Here is a 26,813-nt window from a genome sequence, read left to right as displayed (position 1 = left end):
ACCTTTTCCAGTCCTGTGGCCACTGCTGAGTTTTCCAAATTTGCTGGCATATTGAGTGCAGCACTTTCACAGCATCATCATTCAGGATTTGGAACAGCTCAACTGGAATTTCATCACCTCCACTAGCTTTGTTCGTAGTGATGCTTTCTAAGGCCCACTTGACTTCACATTCCAGGATTTCTGGCTCTAGGTCATTGATCACACCATCATGATTATCTGGGTCGTGAAGATCTTTTTTGTACAGGTCTTCTGTGTATTCTTGCCATCTCTTCTTAAGTCATCTTTAAATGCTCTTTCCTCCCATCTTGGGGAGGGTAATAAATTCTCCCACACCTTCTTGGATTTAGTCTTAGTTCATGAGTTACTGAGTATATAAGATGTTTTAAATATTGAGAGAAATCACAAAAGAGGGTGAACAATTAATGACCTATTTACATATAACCCTAAAAAAAACCACTTATTGTTATTATCTATGTTCTTTTCATTGTTTTCCTATATGTAACACAATTTTACATCTATCCCATGTAGCTAACAAATATTTATTTAGTGCCAACTAAAAAATTAGGTATTGTGCTAGATGCAAGAAATAAAAGAAAACACATATGGCTATGCCATGTGATAAATTCAACCAAGGAATTGTCCGACATGCTGAGAGTCTGAAAGTCTCAATTTAAATATAGGGTGACATAAACCTCCAAGTGAAAGATAGGGTGATGAGAGATGAAGAACCCTCCAGGCAGATGAAATGACTTATATAAACATTAAAGACATAAATACAGTTCCCCGGCCATCTTAACACATTTTATGCATTTGTTAGTTTTTCCCTTCTTGCTTGATTTGTGTGTGTGTGTGTGTGTGTGTGTGTTCAACAACTTTGGATGGTTGTACCATGGTTTTTTTACAGGCTTCCTTTTCATATGTGTTTCTAATGATTCCAATATCTTCCTTGCTGATACAGCAAAAGATGGACATTTTTGATCATGTGCTCTCTCTATTCTCACTTTTCCTACTTCTGTCATGTGAAAACATCTTCAGAAATAGGGTGACTACGGCAAAGGTTAAGGCTTTTAAAAATACTTTTGGAAACACTTCTTTTCCAGAACTTGTTTATACCATTATCAACCATGAGTTAATATGCTGTTCTTACCTTTGTCTTTCCAGGACTAGTGTTATTAAGAGTGTTTTAAGGGTAAAATTAAACATTTTATATCCCAGGTGACTCAGTGGTAAAGAATCCACCTGCTAATGCAGGAAACACAGGAGATGCAGGTTTGATCCTTGGGTCAGGAAAAATCCCCTGGAGGAGGGGGAGCAACCCACTCCTGTATTCTTGCCTAGAAAAATCCTGCGGACCAAGAAGCCTGGTGAGCTGTGATCCATGGGGTCACAGAGTTGGACACAAGTGAGCATGAAAGACAGGAGGCAGGAGAAGAAGGGGACGACAGAGGACAAGATGGTTGGATGGCATCGCCGACTCAATGGACATGAGTTTGAACAAGCTCTGGGAGATGGTGAAAGACAGGCAAGCCTGGAGTACTGCAGCCCTTGGGGGTCACAAAGAGTCAGACACAACTGAGCAACTGAACAACAGATATATATGTGTATATATATGTATGTATATATAAATCATATGAAAGTCAAAGGCGCTCAGTCATGTCCGACTCTTTGTGACCCCTTGGACTACACAGTTCATGGAATTCTCTAGCCTAGAACACTGGAGTGGGTAGCCTTTCCCTTCTCCAGGGGATCTCCCCAATTCAGGGATGGAACCCAGGTCTCCAGTGTTACAGGTGGATTCCTTCCCAGCTGAGCCACAAAGGGAAGCCCATAAATACATATACACACACACATATGTGTATTTAGGAGTATATCTAAAAATGTAAGTAGTTTATCAATAGTAGTTAATTGTATCTGTCTTTATTTTGTTATGTCAATTGTTCTAGGAAATACTTCCATAACACATTTAATTGTTACATGAACTTAATATATAAAGTCTCAGTACAAAGTCTCAGTACAAACACTTTGCTCATTTCAGTGTGTTTGCAGCATGAAAACAAATGAAACTGCCCATTCACTGAACATTTTTCTTTTCAGGAATACCACCTATTGCAGCAAAGTTGCATTTCCTCTGGAAGTGGTTCAAAAAGATAACTGCTTCAATTCTCCCATGAAACTGCCAGTGCATAAACTGTATTTAGAATATGGTGTTCAGAAGATCTCTTGTCCAAACATAGATGGATTTTTTCCTTCTAATATCAAACCAAACATCACTTGGTATATGGTAAGCAAACTAGAGGTCATTTACCCTCTCTAAAACAATAATGACTGTTTGTTAAATTGAATTAATATAGAAACTGAGATTTTTCTCATCATAATTTCTTCTTTAATAACTTTACACAAATCTTTTACTGCTTCCTCACTTTGTACCATTTTAAAGGAAGTGGTGGAGACTTTACCTCAACTCATCATGTCTTAAATTATAATCTCTGGGCTACCAGAACTATCTTATTTCTATTAACTTCTTATGAAATACCATTTGAGAAATATTGCCAACTTCTACTCACTGCTGAGTGAAGTCAGACGCTTCACCAGAAATTCCTCTGGTGAATTTCTACTCTTTAGTTAATCAGTACTGTATTTAATACTTGTATGTGTTTTCATGGTTAACCTCCTTTGTGGGCACATTTGATCTGTGATCTATTTGACATCTGAAACCTTAGGAAATTATTTAATCAAAAATGAAAGTATTGAGTGATGGATTTGTGGCAGCAGCATAGTTTTCTTATCTCTTCAAATGTCTGCCTGAGCCAAATCCCCAAACTCCTGAACAACATTTAAAACAAAACTCAATGACAAGTTATCCATAAGAATCACTTTCAGTAAAGCAAGTGATATAATCACTAATATGACCCATATAGATTCAGTGTCTATAGAGAAGGAAGCAGATGGAAATGGAAATAATATGGTATCTGGTCAGCTCTAGAACATAAGAATCCCAAAAAAGCCAGTGGATGAATTTGAGAATAGCAGTTGACATTGGGAGGGGCTTTGCCCTCTATAGAGGGTAGGTCTGAAAAGCCTATAGCTAGACATTCTGAAGGAATTGAAATAGTTTTTGTGCTTCAGAACTCTGTAAAACAACCACTCACACTGAGGAAAAACTGCTGATCACAATAAAGATAAAAATAAACAGGGTCAGGGCAATGTAGAGCATGGAAAGAGAACTGGCTGAGAATGGAAGAGCAGAACAGAATCAGGGAATCTCAAGAGCATAGTTTTGAAGAAGGATCTCTGTGAAGTTGAAAAGTTCAACTAAATCCTAAAGCTCTGGAAAAACTAGTTTTACATAATAATGAGCAAAAAAAATAATCAAGAAACTGCTCTGGCAGTTCAGTGGTTAAGACTGCCTTCCAGAGCAAGAGGCAAAGGTTCCATCCCTGGTTGGAGAGCTAAGATCCCACATGGCTCATGTCCAAAAAATCAAAACATAAAACAGAAACAATATTGTAACAAATTCAATAAAGACTTTAAACGTTGTCCACATAAAAAAAGTCTTTACAAAAAGAAGAATCAAGGTAAAATCCCATTCAAAGCTATAAGAAAAAAGAAAAATAAGAAGCAGAATAACATTTCTATAGAAAATGAATGCAGGCAAGAAGGACATATTTGTAACTTGTTTTAAAAATTGGCAAAAAGACATTAAGAAGTGATGAAAGATGAGAAAGAATAGCAAATAAGAATAAAAAATTCCAGAAATTATATAACTCAATAAAAGCCTAGAAAAAGATAATTTCAAAAATAATGCTAAACTAAAAGGAACATAACAGAAAATCAACACAATAAATAATACCTGAAGATTAAAAAAAGTGGAAGATAGAAAATTTTTGATCAAAAAATGATTAATAAAAACAGAAAGGTTAGAATGGATATACCACTATCATGTAAACTGTAAGATGAGTGATATTATGAGATATAAAGAAGACTTTTTAGAATAATAAAAGAGTGAACTCATCAAGAAGGCATAAAAATAATTTAAAAATATATATGAGGAAAAGGTGAAAAAAATAAAAGAAGAAACAGGCAATTCTATAATCTTAGTTGAAAATTTAGTGTCTGTTTCTGTTTAAGTCATGAATGAAATGACTTAGGGAGCCAAATTTAAGAGTTTTTCATTGGCCAAGGATGGAATAATTTGAACTTTAGTAAGGCTATTAACAGGTTACATCTTATGAATTAAGTTTAAAATCCATAAATTTATAGTGATATTTCAAAATGTGGCTACATTTGGATGTTAATAGGAAATAACAGCATTATCTTGAAAACTGGTAAATAAACAGGAAAAACAATCAAGATTTTATTCTGCTTTTTCTATAAGAAATGTACACTGAGTAATGAAATAATGCAGGGAAGTATATTTTTATAAAAGTATATAATCACTTTGCAAACCCCAATGAATTACTAAATCTAAGCATTATACATCAATGAGTGCTACTATCATAAGAAGGGAAACAGCCACATTCCTTTTAATGAAAGAATATAGTATTACCTGTATATGTGCCAAATGGGTTAAATTTGAGTCTGATAAAATCTTTGGCTCCTGCTGTCATTTTTCAGGAAATATAGAGAACAGAGGAATGTATTGATTTGCACCATGAGTTTGCAGTCAACAAAATCTAAATAGTGAGAAGCTCTATAGGCCAAATGTTTTATGTTCATCAACAGATAAATTGCCATAAAAAAGAAGCATAGAGTGAGAATGAATAGATTAAAAGAAACAAAATACATTTAAAATGCTTTAGTGATTGAGACTATAGTATCTAAGGATACACACATGAATAATAAAATTGTAAATGAAAACAAGGAGTGATTTCACTATGCAAAAACAGATAGTTGCTACTTTCGGAGGTAGTAAAGAAGGTCCGGTTGACATAGAGTATGTGAGCACTTTCAAAACTGACTGTCAATGTTCTATTCCTGGACCTGAGTTATAAAAGTATTTGCTTTATACTAATTCATTAACTCATACATATGTTTTGAGTGTTTTTCATATATGCTTCATTCTGTAATCAATACAAGAAAAGGAGACAGGAAAGGAAGGGGAGGTGGAGAAGACTGATTTAAGATACATAACGACCAATTGCAATGTATGCTCCTTAAGTGGATCATGATTTATTCAAAAAAAGTTGTAAAACAAGTTAGGAGAAAGTCAGGGAAAGAAATATAAGCACAGACAGTATGTTGATGACATCAATGAATTACTTTTTAAATTACGATAATGGTAATGTAGTTATGTTTGCAGAAGGGATCTTGTCATTTAGAGGTACACACAGAAATATTTATGAATTAAATTGTGTAATGTCTGTGATCTGTTTTGAAATAATATTGGGATGCAGTGAGTAAATATAGATGAAACAAGACATAGCTTAAACTGGTACTTTTGACACTAGATGCAGGTAAAGGGATCATTATATATTGTCTCTATGATTGTACTTTTCCATGGTAAAAAGGATTAAAAGGATTACATTAACAATTTTACACTATTAAGTATATCTTCCAGTTTAAAATAATATATTCATCTATTTATCTGTAGAAAGGTCTCTCATTTCTAATGAGACCCTATTCACTCTTTGTATTTTTTGAATACTTTATTGTCTGAATAAAAGTTTTACTTTTATACATATTCTATTATTTTCTCCTCTTTTTCCTCACCTGGAACATCCATCTGCCTGGAACATCATCATTTTCTCCTTTAGAACAGATGAAATTCTACACCTTCACAAAATGTCCCCTATTCCTTCCAGTTGAAATGATTTTCCCTCACATACCCTTATATAGCTATTTATTTGTGACTACTTCAGTGTTACTTTTAGCTTCCTTTATTGTTTTATAGTCACTTATTCATGCATATATTCAGCAGCTACTTGTTGACCATCAGCTGTATTCAATGCAATATGTCGGCAGTCGGGGGAGGACATGGTAAAGAATGTGATATATGCCCTCCTCAGCATAGCTTCAAAGGACTTCAGTTTAATTCAACAAAGTTTATAAGACTTGCTGTTCTTATCAAAAACTAGGATTATGAGTTCTATAAGAGAATTTATTATTGGTTTTAAAAAGAGAGGTTTACATATAGGCATTCTATGAGTTTGACTGTTTCTTGAGGACAAAATTGTGCCATATCCATCTCTGTATCTCCGATAATTCCCAGATCTCTGGCTTTCCTGATTAGACGAATGTCAGTGCTATTAATCAAGATATGAAATAGTAGAGGAGGAACAGATTTGGGGGACAAGTAATGAATTTAGATCCTGTCGTATGAGTTGGACTTATCTGTGTGACATCTAGATGGCAGTGGCTAATAGTGACTACATGTGTATGGGTCTGAAGCTTATTAAAAAAGAACTCAAAGCTGAAGGTAGAGAACCAACTGGATGCATTTATGTGATAGTTGAAGCCCTTAAGTAGACAAAATAAAGTGATAAAAGGGCTAAGATACAAATCTGGAGGGAATGTTCATGGGGTGAATAAAACCTGAAAGCCTGGAAAGGAGACCAGGAAATAAAATCATGGTTATAAAATCATGACCATGGCAGATACCTAACAATGTGCAGGTGACTAAAGAAGATAACCAGTAACCAGCCATCTTTTCTATTCTCTGATTATGAAAAAAAGCTGCTATTGATGTGTGTTACACTGCCTTTTATTTCTTTACATTTTGGTAATTGATTGACAGCTTTACTCCTAAGAGTGCTTCCATTTTGGGAATAAAATCAAATCTCTTGGTAACTGCATTCTCCAATCTCTGTGTAGCAATGCTGCTACTTTTTTTTGTTTATTTTGCTTTCTACTTTCAATAATCACTCCCTCAATCCACCAAGATTTCTCGGCCTTCCTACAATAGTCCTCTTTGTTGTTGCCAACTGAATTCCTTAGTTTAACATCGTAGAAATTGTCTCTTTTAGTAATACAAATAACTCTATAGTAGTTAAAAGACACATTAATCAATTCCAGCAAATTTGCTTCCCTGTTAGCAGAAGGATGAAAGCTAATGAAAGAAAACTAATGTTTCTTTCATTTTACTCAACATTCAAAAAACTAAGATCATTGCATCTGGTCCCATCATTTCATCGCAAATAGATGGGGAAACAATGGAAACAGTGAGAGACTTTATATTCTTGGGTTTCAAAATCACTGCAGATTGTAACTGCAGCCATGAAATTAAAAGATGCTTGCTCCTTGGAAGAAAAGCTATGACAAATCTACACAGCATATTAAAAAGCAGAGACATTACTTTGCCAACAAAGGTCCATCTAGTCAAAGCTATGTTTTTTCCAGTAGTCATGTATGAATGTGAGAATTGGACCATGAAGAAAGCTGAGCACCCAAGAATTGATGCTTTTGAACTGTGGTGTTGGAGAAGACTCTTGAGAGTCCCTTGGACTGCAAGGAGATCAAGCCAGTCAATCCTAAAGGAAATCAGTCCTGAATATTCATTGGAAGGACTAATGCTGAAATTGAAACTCCAATACTTTGGCCACCTGATGTGAAGAATTGACTCATTGGAGCATTCCTTAATGCTGGGAAAGATTGAAGGCAGGAGAGGAAGGGGATGACAGAGAATGAGATGGTTGGATGTCATCACTAACTCAATGGACATGAGTTTGAGCACGGTCTGGGAGTTGGTGTTGTTCAGGGAAGCCTGGCATGCTGTAGTACATGGGGTCGCAAAGAGTCAGACACAACTGAGAGACTGAACTGAGCTGAACTGAACTGAATATTTCTTTCATTCCACTAGGGCAATACATTGTGCTATGTACTTTAAATATCATCATACATAATACTCGTCACAATCCATCAAGGTAGATATTATCCTTAGGTAGATTAGGAAATGGATGTTTGGAGATACAAACAATAATCACTAACATTTATTGAGTACAGGAATCCTAAATGCTTTAATAATTTCACTCAGTTATTTCAACTCAAAGTAGACTCTATTTTTTCCATTTGATAGTCAAGGAAACTGAAGTGTGGAGTGATTGAGTGATTTGTCCAAGATTCAACACTATGCTATCTGTATCAAGAGACCAGACTTTTCACATTCTCTTATATAATCTACTCAAAGCAATCCAGCTGATAGGATGAGAATCTGGAATCGCAGGCCTGTTCTGTGTGGTTCCAAACCCTGTGCTCTCCAGAAAGGCCACAGAGAAGGTTGGTCCAGGCTTTACTTCTGGGACAAAGGGCATTTTGAAGGGGAGGACTATCTTTGAACACAGATTGGGTTGTAGACTGGACTGTGAGACATAAGGAAACCTATTAAAAGAAGACCCTGGGAAATCAGAAAGAGCTCAGAAAAACTGAGATTGGAAGGAATAGAAAATCCAACATTGCCTTGGAGTCTTAGGGAAATGGGGCAGGATTTTGCCTTCTTCCTCCACATGCCTTCCCTTCTCTCCTTGTCTTCTACATGGCATAGTTTTTTTCATCCAGGCCCAGAATTCACAGTTCTCTAATTCAACAGTCTTGTGAGTGAAATCGATGTTCAGTAAATGTTGAGTAAGCCAATATTTGTAACTAGCCTGGAAAAGCAAACTGCAGTTTGTGTCATTTATTGAATTTCAAATAGCCAGCTTCTGAAAGAACTTCTGAAACACAACATGTGTATAAATTGGAGGCTGCCTATTCATTCACAGAGCCTACCAGATATATAGTGGTCATGACACAGGTAAGTATAGTCTTGTTGTTTTCACTATTATTGTTAAATGTTTTGGACACATGAGCCTTAAAATAAGACAAGTCATTTTGACGTTCATATTAATGGATGGTTACTCTTCCTCATTGTTATAACTGGGTATTTGAATTTTTTTCCCCCAAAGACACTTTATGCAAACAAAGTCAGTGTTCCCTTTCTTCCTGAGGATTGGAGAGACTACTTTATTGAATGCTTTGGGTATTACATTTATAGCAGCTGCTGAAATGCTCTCAATTGATATTTAACAGTATAGATACCATTCTGGATATCAATTTTCAAAAAACTTGTTGTCTGTGTCCTTAGTATAATCATTAAAATTGGCATTTTATATCCACCTTTAATTTTCAGTATGAAATTCATCACAATTGGTTGGATATTGTTTAGAAACCTGTCAGGGAATAGGAAAATCTTTGGAAAGTGCCAGAAGTAAAGCACATTTCTGAAACACTGCCAGGGTTGGCCTTCTTGTTGGCCTAGCACATATTATCAGGAAGTTAGTACAAGGTCTATGTAGTAGATGTTATTTTTAAAGTGCTCATTTCAGTTTGATCTGACAACTTATTTTGGTTGGTTCTTTATCTCTCCTTTCCCTACAGTCCCTATACAGTGATATTTAACTTCTGGTATAAAGGAAGTATGGTTTCCCAGGTGGTTCAGCGGTAAAGAATCCACCTGCCAATTCAGGAAATGCAGGAGACATGGGTTTGATCCCTGTATCAGGAAGATCCTCTAGAAGAGGAAATGGCAACCCACTCCAGTATTCTTGCCTGGAAAATCCCATAGACAGAGGAGCCTGGTAGGCTACAGTCTATGCAGTCACAGAGTCTGACACAACTTAGCATAGTACAGCACTTAGTCTATTATATAAAGAAAGTATGTATCATATTCTCTTTCCAAATTATACCTATTTAATTCCAAGCAGAGGAACCTAGCAGGCTACAGTCCATGGGATCTCAAAGAGTTGGGCACAACTATATGACTGAGCACACACATACACACAATTCCATATATGCATAAATACACACAGCATTTTACATATAGTTTTAGAGCTTCTGAGGACCTAAAGGTTCATCTTTTAAACTTAAACTCAATTCAAATATCTGTGATTCCTTCAGGGTGAATTAGGCTGGATGAATTACCCACTCTATGTTTTGATGGCACTTAACTTATATCTCAACTTTGTTACTGTAATGATTGCATTCCTCTCTTCTGTATGAAGTAGTGTCTTCTCTCTTTTGCTTTCCCTTGATTATCAAGCACATATCACAAAACTGAGTCAATGTATTTTGGATTTAGGAATTGATTAAAAATTGAATGAATTAGTTTGGACTAGAAGATATGATGGAAATAAGGGCCATTTCTGTTTTTACTGGCTACTGAATGCCTAGCTTCTAACTCAAGGCCTGACATCTAGAGGGGATTTCGTCAATTTTTATTGCACGAATATTGCGTGACATAGTTCTGCTCACTGAAAGTGACTGGTGTATAAAACTTTTGTGAGTCTTTTTGAACAAGTGTGGTGTATTTTATAACAACTTAATTTGGGGAGCAAAAATGTCAGTAGATATTTTTGACTCTTCTATCCTCGTATCTCAGCTTAACTCTTTTTATCCTTACTTCTGCTTTCCCCACTCATCCTAACTCACCCATCCCGTATCTTTATAAGTTTGTATACTCACCATCTTATCATCATTTGCATTCCACGTGAGCTTGCAGCTCCATGTATTGTGTCTTTGCTTCTCTGGTTCAGTTTATAATTTTGATCATGCAACACCAATATTGAGCATTTACCATGTGTCCAGCATTGAGCAGTTGCTGGCTGTGCAGATAAAGTACTAATCTGCCTGCTCCCCCTTTACTCCGTGGAAGTAAATTTTCTGAGAAAGAGATAAGATAAATGAAGAGAGATGATTATGTTGAAGTTAGTTAAGTGCTAACATGGAGAGCAATATGCTATAAGAGTAATGAAGGGATGTTGTTTGTACTTTTTTCTGTCCTTGGAGGGTACCTCTCCATGTCTCCCCTCTTCCTGCATGACTTAATAATCTACCTGTCCTTTAAGATCCAGTTCAGATCTTCTTTTTCCATGCAGATTTTCTAAATGTTTTCTGTTTGGTCTTCTTCCTCCACTTCCCCGTCCCAGTATGCCTTTCATAGTATTTGTTGCAGTCTTCCACTAGACTGCATATCTCCATCTGTAGGTTAAGAACTGTGTCTTTTCCATCATTGTTCCTTAATAGAGTTCTTTAAAAACTGTAGGCCTTATTGAATGGAAATATTTGTTCTTATTTAGTCATGCCATCTGCCCACCCACACCCCATACCTCACCACATGATTTATTTCCTCTCGAGGATCTCAAAGTCAGTTCTTGTGCTTATCTTTACCTATATACTGTGGTAGGTTGCCAAGGCTACCATTATGTGGTTGAAGAGTTGCTCTCCTATTTGACTTCTCTCTTTCAAATTCAGAATGAGGAACTGATGGCTCAATTCAGTGAATGACTTGTCTTCTAGTCAGATGTCTACTTCACAGTGGAATCCACATGTTGTTAACCTATTTCTTATATTTAGAAATGTATTTTTATTATTTTTTGGGTATCAAGATCTCTGTTCTTTTTTTTTTTCTGGATTCCAAGTGAATGATTTTGAAATCACCAAAAATATGAAGGATTTATTTTTAGGAATAATTCATTATGTTCAAAAATTCCCTTTATGTCTTAGGTCCATGAAGGGCCTCGAGAAGCAGATGCTTATAAAAAGCAGAGCTCATCAGATACTACAGGCTAAAGTTAATGGGTGTTTTTAGTTCAACAATGCCCTGAAGCTACCCCCACTACATACATAAAAACCTATAATGTATAATATTTTATTCATTTCCTCTTCTAACATTTTATAGGTTTAATAGCTTTTTATTGTTTTTGTTGTTAATTTAATTTTGAATGATCAGATTTTTCTGAATGGTAGATTAGACTCCAAAGTTTTCCATTCCTGTGTATGGAATGTTCCTCAATTTGAAATATTTTTCCAATCAAATCAGCTCCAAGAAAACCTATCCTTGGCCTACATTTTTATATTACCTTATGGAAAGAAGAGAAAATCTCAGAGAACTTGACTTACAACACTGACACATAGAATCAATGATAGTCAGGTGTATTCAGCCCATATTTCAAGTCCATCCTCAAGAGTTTGGAATAAGGTGAAGAGAAAGAGGACTTTAGCAAGAGATCAACACACGCTTGTTTTGTAACATTTTCCTTGCAATTTAGATGTGTCAGATCCCATTTCTCTGTTAATGAGAAGTCCATGAGGCCTGACTCTTGTTCTATTCAGTGCTGTACTCTCAGAACCTGGAAAAGTGCCTGGCATTCAGTTTATTGATTAATATTCAAGGGTGAATGAATGAATGAGAAGACTTTGAGTCTGAAGCATTTCTTTATAATTGTAGCACATAGTATATCTCCTAAAGCAATATGTTTTAAATAGTTTTTACATAAATGATACTTGGTGAGTTAAAAAAAATTTTGTGTGTGTTTTATTTTACTGTTAACCTTTTGACTGCCTTGGATCTTCTTTTATTAGAGTATAATTGCTTTACAATATTGTGTTATAGTTTCTGCTATTGACATATATATATGCATATATATATATATATATACACACTACAGTGGGTAAAAAATATTTTTTGACATTTTTTTAAGGAGTGCTGTTGACAAGTTTAGTATTAGTAGCTAACTTCTTATACCAAAAACTATGTTTTTCCAGATTACCACTAATGCTAAGAATTAAGCTTATATAACAACCACATCACACTATTAATACTGGGACTGGTCCCAGGTGGGTCAGAACCACAGTGGGTGGGGAGATAGTGTCCGGTGGGATTAAGAGCAAGTCCCTCAAAACATGTAGATCTAGGTTTAAATTCCAGCTCTGACATTGCCTGGCTCTATGATAATGGCAATCACTTAACCTTTATAGGCCTTTGTATTTTCATCTATAAAATGGGCATAAGAACATTCTAGACTTGCTAAGTTTGGAATAAGGATACAATGATGCAGTACACCTAAGCACAGTTCAGTTCCGTTCAGTCACTCAGTCATGTTTGACTCTTTATGACCCCATGGACTGCAGGATCCCAGGCCTCCCTGTCCATCACCAACTCCCGGAGTTTACTCAGATTCATGTCCATTGAGTCGGTGATGCCATCCAACTATCTCATCCTGTCGTCCCCTTCTCCTCCTGCCTTCAATCTTTCCCAGCATCAGGGTCTTTTCAAATGAGTCAGTTCTTTGCATCAGGTGGCCAAAGTATTGGAGTTTCAGCTTCAAAATCAGTCCTTTCAATGCACACGTCTCAGTATAATTTTTTTCAGCCTCAACTAATGGATGAAGATTAATGTTCATTCTTCATCAAGAAGCTAGTGAAAGACCTTTACTCAGCTGTCTAAAAAAATTGGGTTTTAGCTCTGCACTGTGTTATCTAGAATACCTCTTTATCTATCTCATTGTTTTCCACCCAAAAAACTAAGGCATATTTAATCTGATTTGTCTACATCACATGGACTTAAGAACAGCTAAGCTAACACATGAAAGAGGAAAATAACTGAACTGTTTAACCAAAAGTTGCTAGAAAAATTAAATAGTTCTATAGATAGTATAAACTCAATTTAAACCAAATATGACATAAACTTCTCATAAGAATACAGGGTTTTGTTGCCTTATAGTGTGGATAACTTTAGAGTGTTGAAATACTGTGTTGAGGTGACAATTGTCTAGAGGCACTACTTATCAAAACAGGATAAATTATATTCGTATCCAGGAAAAATAACTGAGTATATGTCATCTTCCTCTTGATGATCATCACCATGAATCAGAAGTTTAGTACTGTTCTTAAAAGATGTTATTTCTTGTGACAGAGAATTACAAAATGTGCCACTTAGTGGAACTGTCATATTTCAAAACATATGCTCCAGGAATTGAAGTAAGAAAACCTCGAGGATAGAAGAATTAAAGTTAAATGTATGAACATAGGAAATTGAAAGTACAAGCTGGTAATAGACTCCTTAGACTTTTAAAGATCTGGAGTACCTTAAGGATGCCCAGTTCTTTTTGTCATAAATAAAGTATTGATTTTTAAAAGAAAAATACAAAAAAAAAAAAGAATACAAATTTTTCTAAAAGTAAATGTTCAATGCATATTTTTGTCACATATGATGTATTGGTTCTTTTCTTTAAAGGAAAACAGTAAAATAATACAGCCAAATAGGGGGGCTGAGCGATTCGAAACAAGATTCTAGTTATGTTGAATGAGATATTTCAACATCAAAATTTTAAATAGCAACTGAGTTATGTGAAAATATGAATTAGAGTACAAATAAACTCTTAACTTTTGCCAAGACTCATAAAATATACTTTACTTTTAAATTCTGGAGTCTATACTATTCAAATTAAAAATAGGATAAACAGAAGAAAAATAAAGAAGTTTGGAAATAACTGATCTGGTGATTCAACAGAATGATCAAGAATGCCAAAACCAGACATCTAAAGCAGAGCCTAGCTTGTCAGCATGACTGTACTCTGAGTTAACATAATCAGTGAAGAAATATTGAAAAATAGTTGTTTTTTAAGTAGCAGTGTATGCATTTGCTTAAGCTTCCTTAACCTTTTTTTTTTTTTGAAACTTTGACCTTGCTTTACTATTAACTTGAAATTCCCAGAATTTGAATACTAGGTCTTGAGACAGGAACCTTGTGCTTTTGAATTCATATTTTAGTTTAAGAATATTAATTTCCCTTTTATAGAAAGGATAATAAAAATTACTGCACTCTTTCTTAGCAGAAACATCATCAAATATAAGACCAAAATAGTTTTGTAAAAAGTGTAGCCAGCATAGATATGTCTGTGTTCTGTGCAAAGTTAGATGTGCATGTATGTGTTTGTGTATTTTCTATGCATGTAAACATATTTTCCTTTACTTCTTCTTAGGGCTGTCGTAAAATACATAACTTTAATAATGTACTACCTGAAGGCATGAACTTGAGCTTTATCATAGCCATGGTTTCAAATAATGGAGATTACACATGTGTAGTCACATACCCAGAAAATGGACGAACCTTCACTCTCACCAGAACTCAGACTGTAAAGGTGGTAGGTAAGCATGATTTGGATTAAGTGCACACAGCAAAGTGCAATAATTTTGTTCAGGCTCTTAATATTTTGTCATAAAGAAGTATGTAAATTCTGAAAGAAAAGTGGCTTAGCTTTTATGTTTACTGTAAATATGTAGGAAAAAAACAATTGAGGAAGACTTGAAATCAATTAATTTCTAAGTAGTATGAGAAAGGAATCTACCTCATATAGGCTTTGGAAAGCAAAAACAGTGGATAAAATAGTTCTGTCTGAAACATGAAGGATACTTAATGTATTCTTTTCCCTTTGTTTGCTTGTTTTAAATGAAAGAAGTGTTGTAATTGATTGTACATGGAACTGTGGGCCCTTTCAAGAATGGACAAATTGTGCCAGGAAGTTGGGCAATCTTCACAGAAGAGCAGATTTTTGAAATAGGTTATGTGAAATTAAAGGTCCGTGATTTGACATCATCTCCCTTGGTTCCTTCCTCTCTACCACAGGCTCCCCAAACGATGCAATGCCTCCCCACATCTATTCACCTGATGATCATGTGGTCTACGAGAAAGAACCGGGTAATTACAGCTGTGCCTTTGAATAGCAGTTAGATTCTCTTAATTACAATGACTAAAAATGTCACTTAATGCAAGAGCATAGAGAGCTGTTGTAGAGAAACACATGAAACAGAAGTGTTATCAGAAAATAAATCAGCTCTGGGGATGAGCTCCTTCTTTGAGCTCTTGGGCAGCTCAGCGATTCTCTGCTTCTCTCAGGGCAGATGCTCTCTTTTCCCTCTGTGAGCAATTTTTCTCTCCTGATAAGTGACTTCTGTTTGATGCAAACTTTAGCCTGTGCAGGGTTCTGGTTTACCGAGACTTCAACATGAGCAAAAGACTTCCTTAAACTTCTACCCCACTACAAAGGAGTGGGGAGTGGGACTGGAGGCAGAACTGGGAATTCAACAGGTAATAACTAATAAAACTGGTAATTCTTGATTGGAACACTGTCAAATGTTTACACCGGCTATCTTCTTCTCCTTTTAGTTTTCATATTTTTCATTCTACACAAGAATTATTTGGAACTGACCAGTTAAGGCATAATATGTTGTTCTTCTGACACGAAGCCTGTCAAGTTAACTTGAAAACCATAGAAAATTTTAATATCCTCTATATTGTATCCTTCCCAATATATTCAATTCCAACCCAATGAAAGATATAAAAGAAAATTTGTTTAAAATGTTCTAAAGATAATAGAATCAGTGTTCAATTCAGATGGAGAACAATAACCCCCTCAAATTAAGGTACAGTTTCAAATAGTGATCTGCCTTGTGAAAAAAACAAGACCACACTGAGGGAATCTGCCAATCCTGGATGGCCCAGATTTTCTAAACTCAGTAGTGGTTTTATATATTAATATGAACATTCTTTCTGGCATCAGGGTAAACCCATATTAATCATCTAAATGCCTTTCTTCTGTCTGTCATATTATGGTTACAAAAGCATGCCTGAATCCGTGGTCACTTTATTGTTTGTACATATTGTTATAGGCAACTGTCTAGAGAATGGCATAAAAACCTTGCATTGGAAGAGAGGCTAGAGTATGACCACTCAGTGAGACAAACCTCAGTTCAAATTGGGATGACAATATAATTTATCATCTCAACCTGGACACCTTTTGAGAATGAAAGCAGTCAATATCAATAACTAACTAGGAAAGCAAGCATAAAACAGAACTGTTCTGGGCAAACAAAAACAGAAGGTCAGTCTGGGTGAAATCCTGGTCTGCCACTTATTTGCAATTTGACCTTGGGATAGCATTTAAGCTTCAATTTTTGCATCTGTAAAACATTAATTTAAAAATAATTCATAATATATTGTTAAAATTAAATGTATCTATTTATAAGTAGCTAAAACATTTAGCACAGGGAATCATTCAAAGTCCTCAGTGAGTCTGCTGCTGTTGTTACAATTATTATTACCATGTTTTGCCTAGAGATTCCCCCTGTCTTCATCATGTTCCATCTCAGAAGGATAGCATAGCCTTTCTATTTGTAAGTTGTCTTTAAGCTCATTGACTGAACCGTGATAACTTGAATATTTCAAGATACAGCCTGCGTGGTCAGTCCTCTCAGCAATGACGTCACCTCATCTTCTCTGGGCAAAGGACCAAATATCTGGATAACCATTCCTCCATCTCTCATTGTTGGTGAGGGAAATAACAAAGGACAAGAGCAGTCCATGGAGGTTTAGGGCTAAGAAAAGAAACGTTATCAGAGCCTTTTTGAACAAATACTGTCGTTTTAGGACATATATCGGCTCTATTAAAAGATGGGCATTCTAATAATTTTATATAAAAAGCTGCTGTCCTTTTCCTGGTTTGTTTGTTTTGCAATGAAGTATTGAAGTATGGTACATTACCTTATGGTAGTCCACTTGAAAATTAGTCAGAAGTAAGCTTACAGGCACATAGAACTTTCATAACTTCTGATTATTCACAAAATACAACCAATATAACCATGTGATAGTTACAAACTCATGAGTTAACTTGCTTTTTTCAGGAGAAGAGCTACTCATTCCCTGCAAAGTCTATTTTAGTTACCTGAAGGACTCTCGCAATGAGATTTGGTGGACCATTGATGGAAAAAAGCCAGAGGACACCACTATTGACGTATCTGTTAATGAAAGGTATCATGGACACTGACAAGGGGGTGACTAACCCTTGTTCCTCAACCGAATGCCTTCTGGTTTATGCTAATTGATGAAAATTCTAATTTTTGCCTGTCAATAACAAAAATCAGCCTCATTTTCAAGTCTTTAGTTGCTCTATCCCAAAACAGGATTCTCAGACTTGCAATCCAAGCCCCAGATACTACCTGGTGATTTTATCTTTGTGATACCCGCTTGAAAGCAGTTGGAATGAATATCCTATCTGAATGAAAAGATCAGGATTTAGAGTTATAGACAGAGGAAAGCCTGCCAGCATGGCCCTGTTCTGTTTCTCAAGTCTGGAGTCTGGGCCTATGTTTTTGTGCCTCAGATAGTTGTGTTAGTTCCTTATCTCCCAGTGAGCACGTATTTCCTATCTCCTTCCTCTCATTTCTTAATTTTCATAGCACATACATCACATTTATAAGTGATAATTTTTAATATTGACTAAAAACATTAATGTTCTTTAAATTTTATTTTTTAAGTGGATGAGGTGGTAATATAACTCACTTTTAAAATAACACGCTGGGTCACGACATAAATAAACACGACATTTTTTGAATTGGCTTGATTTGGCAAGGAAGACTGCAACAATAAATAAAAATGAGCAGCTAACTGCATGACAAAGTAGTTCTGAAAACTTAGACTTTATCATCTATGTGCTGATAGATCTTAGGTTACTTGAACTTCAAGAAGTTAAAAGATATTTATTCCCTAGTAGTAAACTCAGACTTTATACAGAAATTATGAAGTATCATAGGGTAATATGCAAGATACTTAGTTCCTAACTGCATAGATTTTACAGGTATAACAGTGATACAACAGAGATGTCAGTGCAATGTGATAAATGCAGTAAAAGGGAAGTATTGGATATTTGGGAAGATTTAGTTGGAAGTTCCAGTTAGCTTTAGGGAGTTAGGTAATACGTCTCAGATGATACATGGCTTAAATAAAGATTTGAAGGATAAGTAGAAATAAACTGGAGAAAGAAATAAAAGTATGTTCCTGGTAAAAAGAAAAAAATCATTTTTTTTTACATCATATACAAAGGTGTAGTTTCAAGAAACAGAATATATTTAATGATACAGAAGGAGTTTCCTGAAATTGGAGCAGTTTTTGCTGAAGGAATTGATGAAAGATGTGACTGAATGCACAGAAGGAGAATTATTGACCATTTCAGGAATTCTGAACATTGTGCTTCCAACCCTTATAAAAATAATGAATGAATAGTAATGACAGTCATACTGTTCCTCCTTGCTGTTATTGAGACACAAGTCACTGTTCATAGTTGAGCAGTGCAGTTCAACTTAGGTTAACTCTATCACAGCCCTTAACCAAGATTTCATGACTGACAGTAAACCTCATAAGAACTTGGATGTCAGTCAACTGTAAGAGAGAGAATTTTTATTTTTTTTCCTTTTGAGCACAGTAGTTCAGAGAGATCTTCAGTCTTGATCTTAGACCCAAAGCACTTGATCTCTGACTTGCAGAGAATTGGATATACTTATTTTCACAAAGTTTACTTGCTCTGAGAAGTTTCTTCTTTCTTTAGGATATAACTAGGAGGTTTCAGCATTTTAACTAAAATGTTCCATCTGTGTCCAAAATCCAAGTTTTGGGAATCCCTGAAATGCATCAGCTATTACTGTGAGATGATAATAATAGCTTATATGAATATTTATTAAGCATTGTTCTAATGATTCCCAGGTGGCGCTAGTGGTAAAGAATCCACCTGCCAGTGCAGGAGTCATAAGAGACATGGGTTCAATCCCTGGGTCAGGAAGATCCCTGGAGAAGGGAATAGCAACCCACTCCAGTATTCTTGCCTGGAGAATCCCATAGACAGAGGAGCCTGGCAGGCTAAAGTCCATAGGGTTGCAAAGAGTCAGACATGACTGAAGTGACTTAGAATGTAGGCATGCATTGTTCTAATACTTATGAATTAACATACTCAATCCTCAGAATTCTTGAGTAAGTTAATACTTGCAATGCACTATGTAGGTATTGCCAGTTTCCTCCTTTTCAAAGGAGGAACTAAGACATGGAAAGATTACTTACCATGCTCAAAGTACATAACCAGTAAGTGCAAAACCTGAATCAAAATTCAAAGGGGTCAGGCCTCAGAAGCCTCTCACTGAATCAATGCTGCATCCTGCCTCATATATTTGAGGAAAGGAGACCCTTCTCTTTGCAGAGTGACCTGTAGTATGATGCTAATGCTGGGTGTTGAATCTAGATATTGGAATTGTGTGTAGTATAGATGGTAAAGAATGATATTAGAATCCAGAGGCTAGTCTCCTTTTGTATCTTCAGGATCATGAGCACACAGCTTATTGACATTCTGTCTGTCCTCACCTAGGAGATCTGTTGTTATCTACTTGTCTGATTTACATACAGCCTTTGGCCCTTGAATCTCACTAATGCTTTGATTTTCTTTTTCCTACTCATAGTGTAATTCTGAAAGTAACAGAAGACGAGACAAGAACTCAGCTTTTGAGCATCAAGAAAGTTACTGCTGAGGATCTCAAGCGCAATTATGTCTGTCATGCCAGAAATGCCAAAGGGGAGGTTGACAGAGCAGCCAATGTGAAACAGAAAGGTAATGGATGCACTCAGCAGATGAATGTGTGAAGTCTAAATGTAACCCTCCAGTGAATAAAGAAAAAGGAGAAATTGACAACGAGAGCTCTATCACTTAGCACATTCTGACACGTAGTGATGAATTAAACTTGAATGAAAAATCTTGCGAGTTTCCATTTATATAATGATACTAAAAATATGATGTCTTATGGTTTTAGTATTTAATGCCCATATGTGACTTAAAAATTTCATATGATTATGATAACGAGGCACAGTGCCATATCTGTAAAGAAAAATGAAAACTAAAGAATATTTCCTGTTCTCAGAGATATAACAAAACTGGTAGAACCACATATCATTGGTGAATTGTAAAGACCATTTTAGAAATCATTGATGGCAGAGTTCAGAAGTCATAAATACTGGTCATACCATATGACCTAATACTTTTGGAATTTTTCTTGAACAAGTAACTTAACAGAAAGAGAATTATGTCCCTATTGATATTCTTAGAAGCATTATCTATAATAATGAAACATTATAAATAGCAATCATCTAATTGCATGTAAGTAAAGTATGATATAAAATATTCTCAAAAATATAATTTAAAAATAATTTTCAACACTCTGTGCCAATATCTCAAGCAGGTTTTTAATATACCACTAGCCACAATTGCTAAAATGAAAATTAATAAAACTATTACTTAAATTGATGTGAAATGATTTCTATGTTGATATTACTATTTTTTCCTACAATAAATAAAAATCATAAAGCTTTCTTGTGTGAGCTGTTGCTCCTAAAACATATTGTGTCTAAGATTTTCTTTGGGTCTCTCACCTAACAAAGAACCCTAGATAATGAATCCTTTCATGAATGTTTTTCAGTGATCTAGATAATAATAAGGATGATTCATCACATGAAGTCAACCCTTTCAGAATCATTTTGGACCTATGTCAAAGTTAGAGCCTTTAATATATATACAAAAAAATTAAAAATGTTAAGTTTAAAACTATTGCATTTTGCAATAGGACTTAAACCTCATTTAAAACTGATTTAAAAAAAAAAACAAACAAGCTTCACTTTAGCATTTTATTACAACTTGGGAAGTAAAGAGCAAAAGCCTGAAATATATGCTTCTTAAGGAGACTTAGTGGATTGGTTCTGAATAGTTCATTGCTTCTGGTCCTCAGAAGGCAGTGTAAAAAGAGAAGACTGAACTGCATGTTGTAAGACAGTGTTTCCCTAAGTAAGTTCCTAAGAGTACTACTAAGCCTCTTCATAATAGTGCAATTCATTTTTTGTACTCTAGACACAGACGGCTTATGTTGGAATACTGTCCAATTCTGTGACCTTGGAAAAATCACTTAACCTCTCTGAGCTTCAGTTTCTAATTAAAGTAGGCAAAATATTAATAATAGCACTCCCTCACAAAGTTGTTTTAAAGTACTCAGCACGGTTACTGGCATATAAACATATGTAAATATTAAATGCTCAATAAATGTTCAATTCAGTTGCTCAGTCGTGTCTGACTCTTTGCAACCCCATGAATCGCAGCACTCCAGGCCTCCCTGTCCATCACCAACTCCCAGAGTTCACTCAGACTCATGTCCATTGAGTCGGTGGTGCCATCCAGCCATCTCATCCTCTGTCATCCCCTTCTCCTCCTGCCTCCAATCCCTCCCAGCATCAGAGTCTTTTCCAATGAGTCAACTCTTCACATGAGGTGGCCAAAGTACTGGAGTTTCAGCTTTAGCATCATTCCCTCCAAAGAAATCCCAGGGCTGTTCTCCTTATGTTAGATCTTATTATTACTTGCCCAAGATTTTTGTAGGTATTTTTTGACAAAGGCTTTTATACTCAAGTATAATTAAGGTCTGTGATAAGCAAAATTGATCAAGTTAATTTAGTTCAGAGCCTCATGGTTCTTTCATATGTTAATACTTGATATGAATATTGAATTGAAATATTTGGCAAAACTAATACAATATTGTAAAGTTTAAAAATAAAATCAAATTAAAAAAAATTAAAAATAAAACAAAAAAAAAGAAATGTAGTAGAGTTGAAATGTAGTAGGTAGAATTGATTCAAATTGACTTGATTTCAGATTCTTTAGGTATGGAACATTTTTGTGGGTTTCATATTCTAAGGAAACAATTATGGAGGAATAATAAATTAATTAGTAAATTAATAACAGTGTCAGATGGATAGAATCAAAACAATCAATTGAAATCATGTTGAATCTAGGAGTGATGTGGAAGTCTGTCCACCAGAGCTGCTTTGAGTAACTCTTCTTTCACAGAAGGCTTGTGTTCCCAATGGTTTAATATGAATGGCTTTAGGAATATGGAATGCTTAGTGCATCTACTGGGGAAGGAAATGGCAGCCCACTCCAGTGTTCTTGCCTGGAGAATCCCAGGGATGGGGGAGCCTGGTGGGCTGCCGTCTATGGGGTCGCACAGAGTCGGACACGACTGACGTGACTTGGCAGCAGTAGCAACAGCTGTGTGTCCACTAGACCAGATGATCTCTGCTGAAATTATATTCGTATTACATGTAACACGGTTGGTTCTTTGTGCACTTAGTAGTACCAGAAGAGCTGTGTGTTTGCTCATGTGGATTCTATTCTGGGCTGGCTAATGCTGAGATTCATAGGTGATATCTGTGTTCATGTTCATATACTATATGTAGGGGTCCTTCTCTGAATTCCTTGACAAAGAAGTCCATTTAATAGTTTCTTCTATTATAGTTGGTACTTTTTTAAACCCTATATTAACAACGTTTCATTTATGAGGACTTTTATATTTAGACTTATGACCCATGTCTTTTTTTTTTTTCCCATACAGAAACCACATTGAAAGGTCTCTCTTTTTCTTTTTTTATTGAATTGATTTTACAACTTGCCAAAAAAGGACTCTCTTAATCTATTTCTGAATTCCCTACTATGTTCTATTACTCTGTTTGTCTGTCTTTAGTCCAATATTACTTTGTCTTGATGGACAGCTTTAAAGTAAGTCATGAAATCATGTGCTCATATACTTTATGTCCTTTCCTCCATATTTTCTTTTCCAAGATGGATTCAGGGACCATGTATTTTTCATGTAGATTTTACTGTCAGCTTGTCTATTTCTACATTAAAGGCTCCTGTGATTTGATTGGAATTGCAAATTCATTTATAAATCGATTCAATGGGAATTGAAATTTTAGCAATATTGAGTTCTTAAATTCATTAACATGATGTCTCAATTTATTTAGGACTAATTGAATATCCTCAGCAATGCTTGTCTTTCTTTTTTGGTTTCAAGTCTTTCACACATATTGTTAAATTTATCTCTGTTATGTTGTTGATGCTTTCATATATAATATTTAAATGTTTTCATTTTCAAATTGCACATTTGTAAAAAAAAAAAAAAAGAACATGGAATTAACTTTTATGGCCATTTGACTTTTCCAAATTCACTAATTAAATAGGGTTTCTGTTTTTGGTGTGTGTGTGTGGTCTTAGCATTTTCTATACACTTGATCATGGTGTGCATGCTAAGTTGCTTCAGTCATGTCTGACTCTTTGCAACTCCGTGGACTACAGCCTTCCAGGCTTCTCTGTCCCTGGGATTTTCCAGACAGAAATACTGGAGTGGGCTGCCATGCTGTCCTCCAGGGGCTCTTCCTGACGCAGGGATGGAACCCACATCTCTTATGCCTCCTGTATTGGCAGGAAGGTTCTTTGCACTAGTGCCACCTGGAAAGCCCACGAATAAACAGACTCTTACTGCTTTTCCAGACTTCCTACTTTTGGTTTCTTTTTCCTGACTGTTTCACTCTTTCGGACCTCCAGTAGCACAATCAGCAAAAATGGAGAACAGCCATGTTTGCGTTGCTTCCTATCTTAGATGGCAAACATTCAGTTTTCATAATAAGTATGATGCTACTTGTAAGTTTTTGTAGACAACCTTCATCTACATGAAGTATTAAGCTTATATTTTTGGTTTGCTGAGAGTTTTGTTTCGTTTTATTTTTTTAATGAATGTATCTTGAAATTTTTCAGACTCTTATCCATTGAGATGATTCTATATTTTACTCTTTTATTCTATTAATATTATACTTTACATTGACTGATTTCAAAATGTTGATACAACCTTTCATTTCTGAGGTAAACCCCAACATCATCAAGATTTATTACCCTTTTTATATAGTTGTATTTGATTTTCTAATATCTTAGAAGATTTCTATGTTACGGAATTTGCTCATATATTTGTTCATGAGAGATATTGGTCTGAGATTTTCTTTCCTTGCAATGATATGACTAGTAACAAAGCCATGCTGGCCTTATAATATGAATTGGATGATGACCCCTCCTTTGCTATTATCTGAAAGCTTATGTATAAAATTGATATTATGTCTTACTCAAATATTTAAAAGGGTTACCCATGAAACTGTCTAGGTCTGGCATTTTCTTTATGGGAAAGCTTTTAATTATGAATTCAGTTTCTTTAGTAGCTATTTGGATATTCTGTTTCTTCATGTATCAGTTTGGGGAATTTGTCTCCTCAAATAATTTTTCATGCTTTATCTACGTTGTCACATTTTTGGCATAAAAAGTTTTTATATCATTTTGTAATTTTTTTAATGCATGCAGGATTTATCATGATTCTCCCTCCATCATTCCTGATAGTAGCGATTTATATTTTCATCCAATCTGTTTATCAATCAAGAAAGAGGTTTTCAGTTTTACTGATTTTTTTCAATGAACAAAAATGTTTTCATTTATTTTTCTCTATTTTGTATTTTATTCATTTTACTCTGTATTTTTCTTTTTGCTTGTTTTACATTTAATATGTTCTTCTTTTCTATCATCTGAAGTTGAAAGCTACATCACTGATTTTTAAATAATTCTTCTTTTCCTGTATAAGCATTGAGCTATAAACTTCCTTCATTAGACCACTTTAGCTTAAACATGCAAGTGATGAAATGTTGAAGTTTCATTACCATTCAATTCAAATTATTTTCTAATTCTTATAATTATTTTTTGACCCATGATTTATTTAGAAATGTGTTACTTAATTTATACATGTTTGGGAATTTTCCAGATTACATTTTTTGAAATGAAAAAAAAAAAAATGTAATTGAATTTTAGAAATGACTGTTTCCACTCTTTATCGTGATACTTTTTGATATTTCACATTGTCATTTAAGTCTAGGTAATCGAAAAATTCAGCAATGACTATTAAAAGGCAGGGAAAGGGTACCTGTGACTTAGAACTACTTGGGAAGACTGTAGAGCGAAGTAGAAGGAACAGAGGATTTGGTGCTAGACAGGCTTCAGCTCAGGTAGTGGTTCTGGTGCAAACTGTATACATGAACTGGTGCAAGCTTTCCATTTGTCCTTCTTTCGATTTCAACTCCCAGAATGTCTGTGAGACTGGAGGGAGCAAGTAACAAGTACTTAACATGGTGCAGCACAGTTGATTATAAATTCTAATGTAATTCTGTTATGGCCAGAAAATATATACTCTGCCTCATTTCATTTCTTTTACGTTTATTGGTGTTTCTTTAAAAGTCACAGCAGATTGTTTATCTTGGTAAATGTTTCACACGCACTTAAAAAGGGTGTATATTCTGCAGTTTTTATGTACTATAAATGTCAGCTAAGTCAATTGATGTCAGTGATGTTCAAGTCTTCAATATATTTATTGATTTTTTTTTAAACTGCTAAACTTTCATCTTCTGAGACAGCAGTGTTGAAATTTTTACATAGAATTATGTATTTTTCTCTCTTCAGTTCTGCCATGCGCTTCACATATTTTAGAATTGTGTTTTTAGATACATACACATTTAGGATTATTATGTCTTTTTGATGAATTGACTCTTTTAAATTATGACCTGTCTTTTTTTCATTAAAATTCTGTTGATATTAATTTAGCCACCTAAATTAATTTGTTCATTCTTCTGTTTTATCTATCAATATCTTCATATTTAATGTACATCTCTTATAGATAGCATATTATTGGCTTTTGATTTTTAATACAACATGATAATTTCTGTCTTTTCATTTATATGTTTAATCCATTTATCTTTAATGTAATCATTAGCATTATTGGCTTCAAGTCTACCATCTTCCTACTTATTATCCTGGAGTTGCACCTATTCTTTGCTTTTTTCCTCCTTTCCTGCCTTTTTGTGGATTAATTTGATAATTTCTTGGTATTCTATTTGGCCTCTTTGGCCTACTGACTTTTAGTTCAGTTCAGTCGCTCAGTCATGTCTGACTCTTTGCGACCCCATGAATTGCAGCACGCCAGGCCTCCCTGTCCATCACCAACTCCCAGAGTTCACTCAAACTCATGTCCATCAAGTCGGTGATGCCATCCAGCCATCTCATCCTCTGTCGTCCCCTTCTCCTCCTCCTGCAATCCCTCCCAGCATCAGCGTCTTTTCCAATGAGTCAACTCTTCACATGAGGTGGCCAAAGTATTGGAGTTTCAGCTTTAGCATCAGTCCTTCCAATGAACACCCAGAACTGATCTCCTTTAGGATGGACTGGTTGTATCTCCTTGCAGTCCAAGGGACTCTCAAGAGTCTTCTCCAGCACTACAGTTCAAAAGCATCAATTCTTCAGTGCTCAGCTTTCTTCACAGTCCAACTCTCACATCCATACATGACC

General features: G+C 35.2%; 1 protein-coding gene across 2 annotated transcripts in view; it reads left to right on the top strand.

Moving 5' to 3' along the window:
* IL1RAP (interleukin 1 receptor accessory protein) overlaps positions 1-26,813 on the top strand; it is a 145,303-nt gene that overhangs the window by 99,344 nt on the left and 19,146 nt on the right. For both annotated transcript variants that reach the window (XM_010850699.1, XM_010850700.1), the window contains exons 4-8: positions 2,095-2,281; positions 14,733-14,898; positions 15,377-15,448; positions 17,431-17,557; positions 20,029-20,177. In XM_010850699.1, coding sequence (XP_010849001.1) covers positions 2,095-2,281; positions 14,733-14,898; positions 15,377-15,448; positions 17,431-17,557; positions 20,029-20,177 — 701 coding nt within the window. The remainder of the gene's footprint in view (positions 1-2,094; positions 2,282-14,732; positions 14,899-15,376; positions 15,449-17,430; positions 17,558-20,028; positions 20,178-26,813) is intronic.

The sequence above is a fragment of the Bison bison genome, unplaced genomic scaffold (assembly GCF_000754665.1).
Source record: "Bison bison bison isolate TAMUID 2011002044 unplaced genomic scaffold, Bison_UMD1.0 scf7180017864294, whole genome shotgun sequence".
Lineage (NCBI taxonomy): Eukaryota > Metazoa > Chordata > Mammalia > Artiodactyla > Bovidae > Bison > Bison bison.
This window is presented reverse-complemented; position numbering and strand designations above follow the sequence as displayed.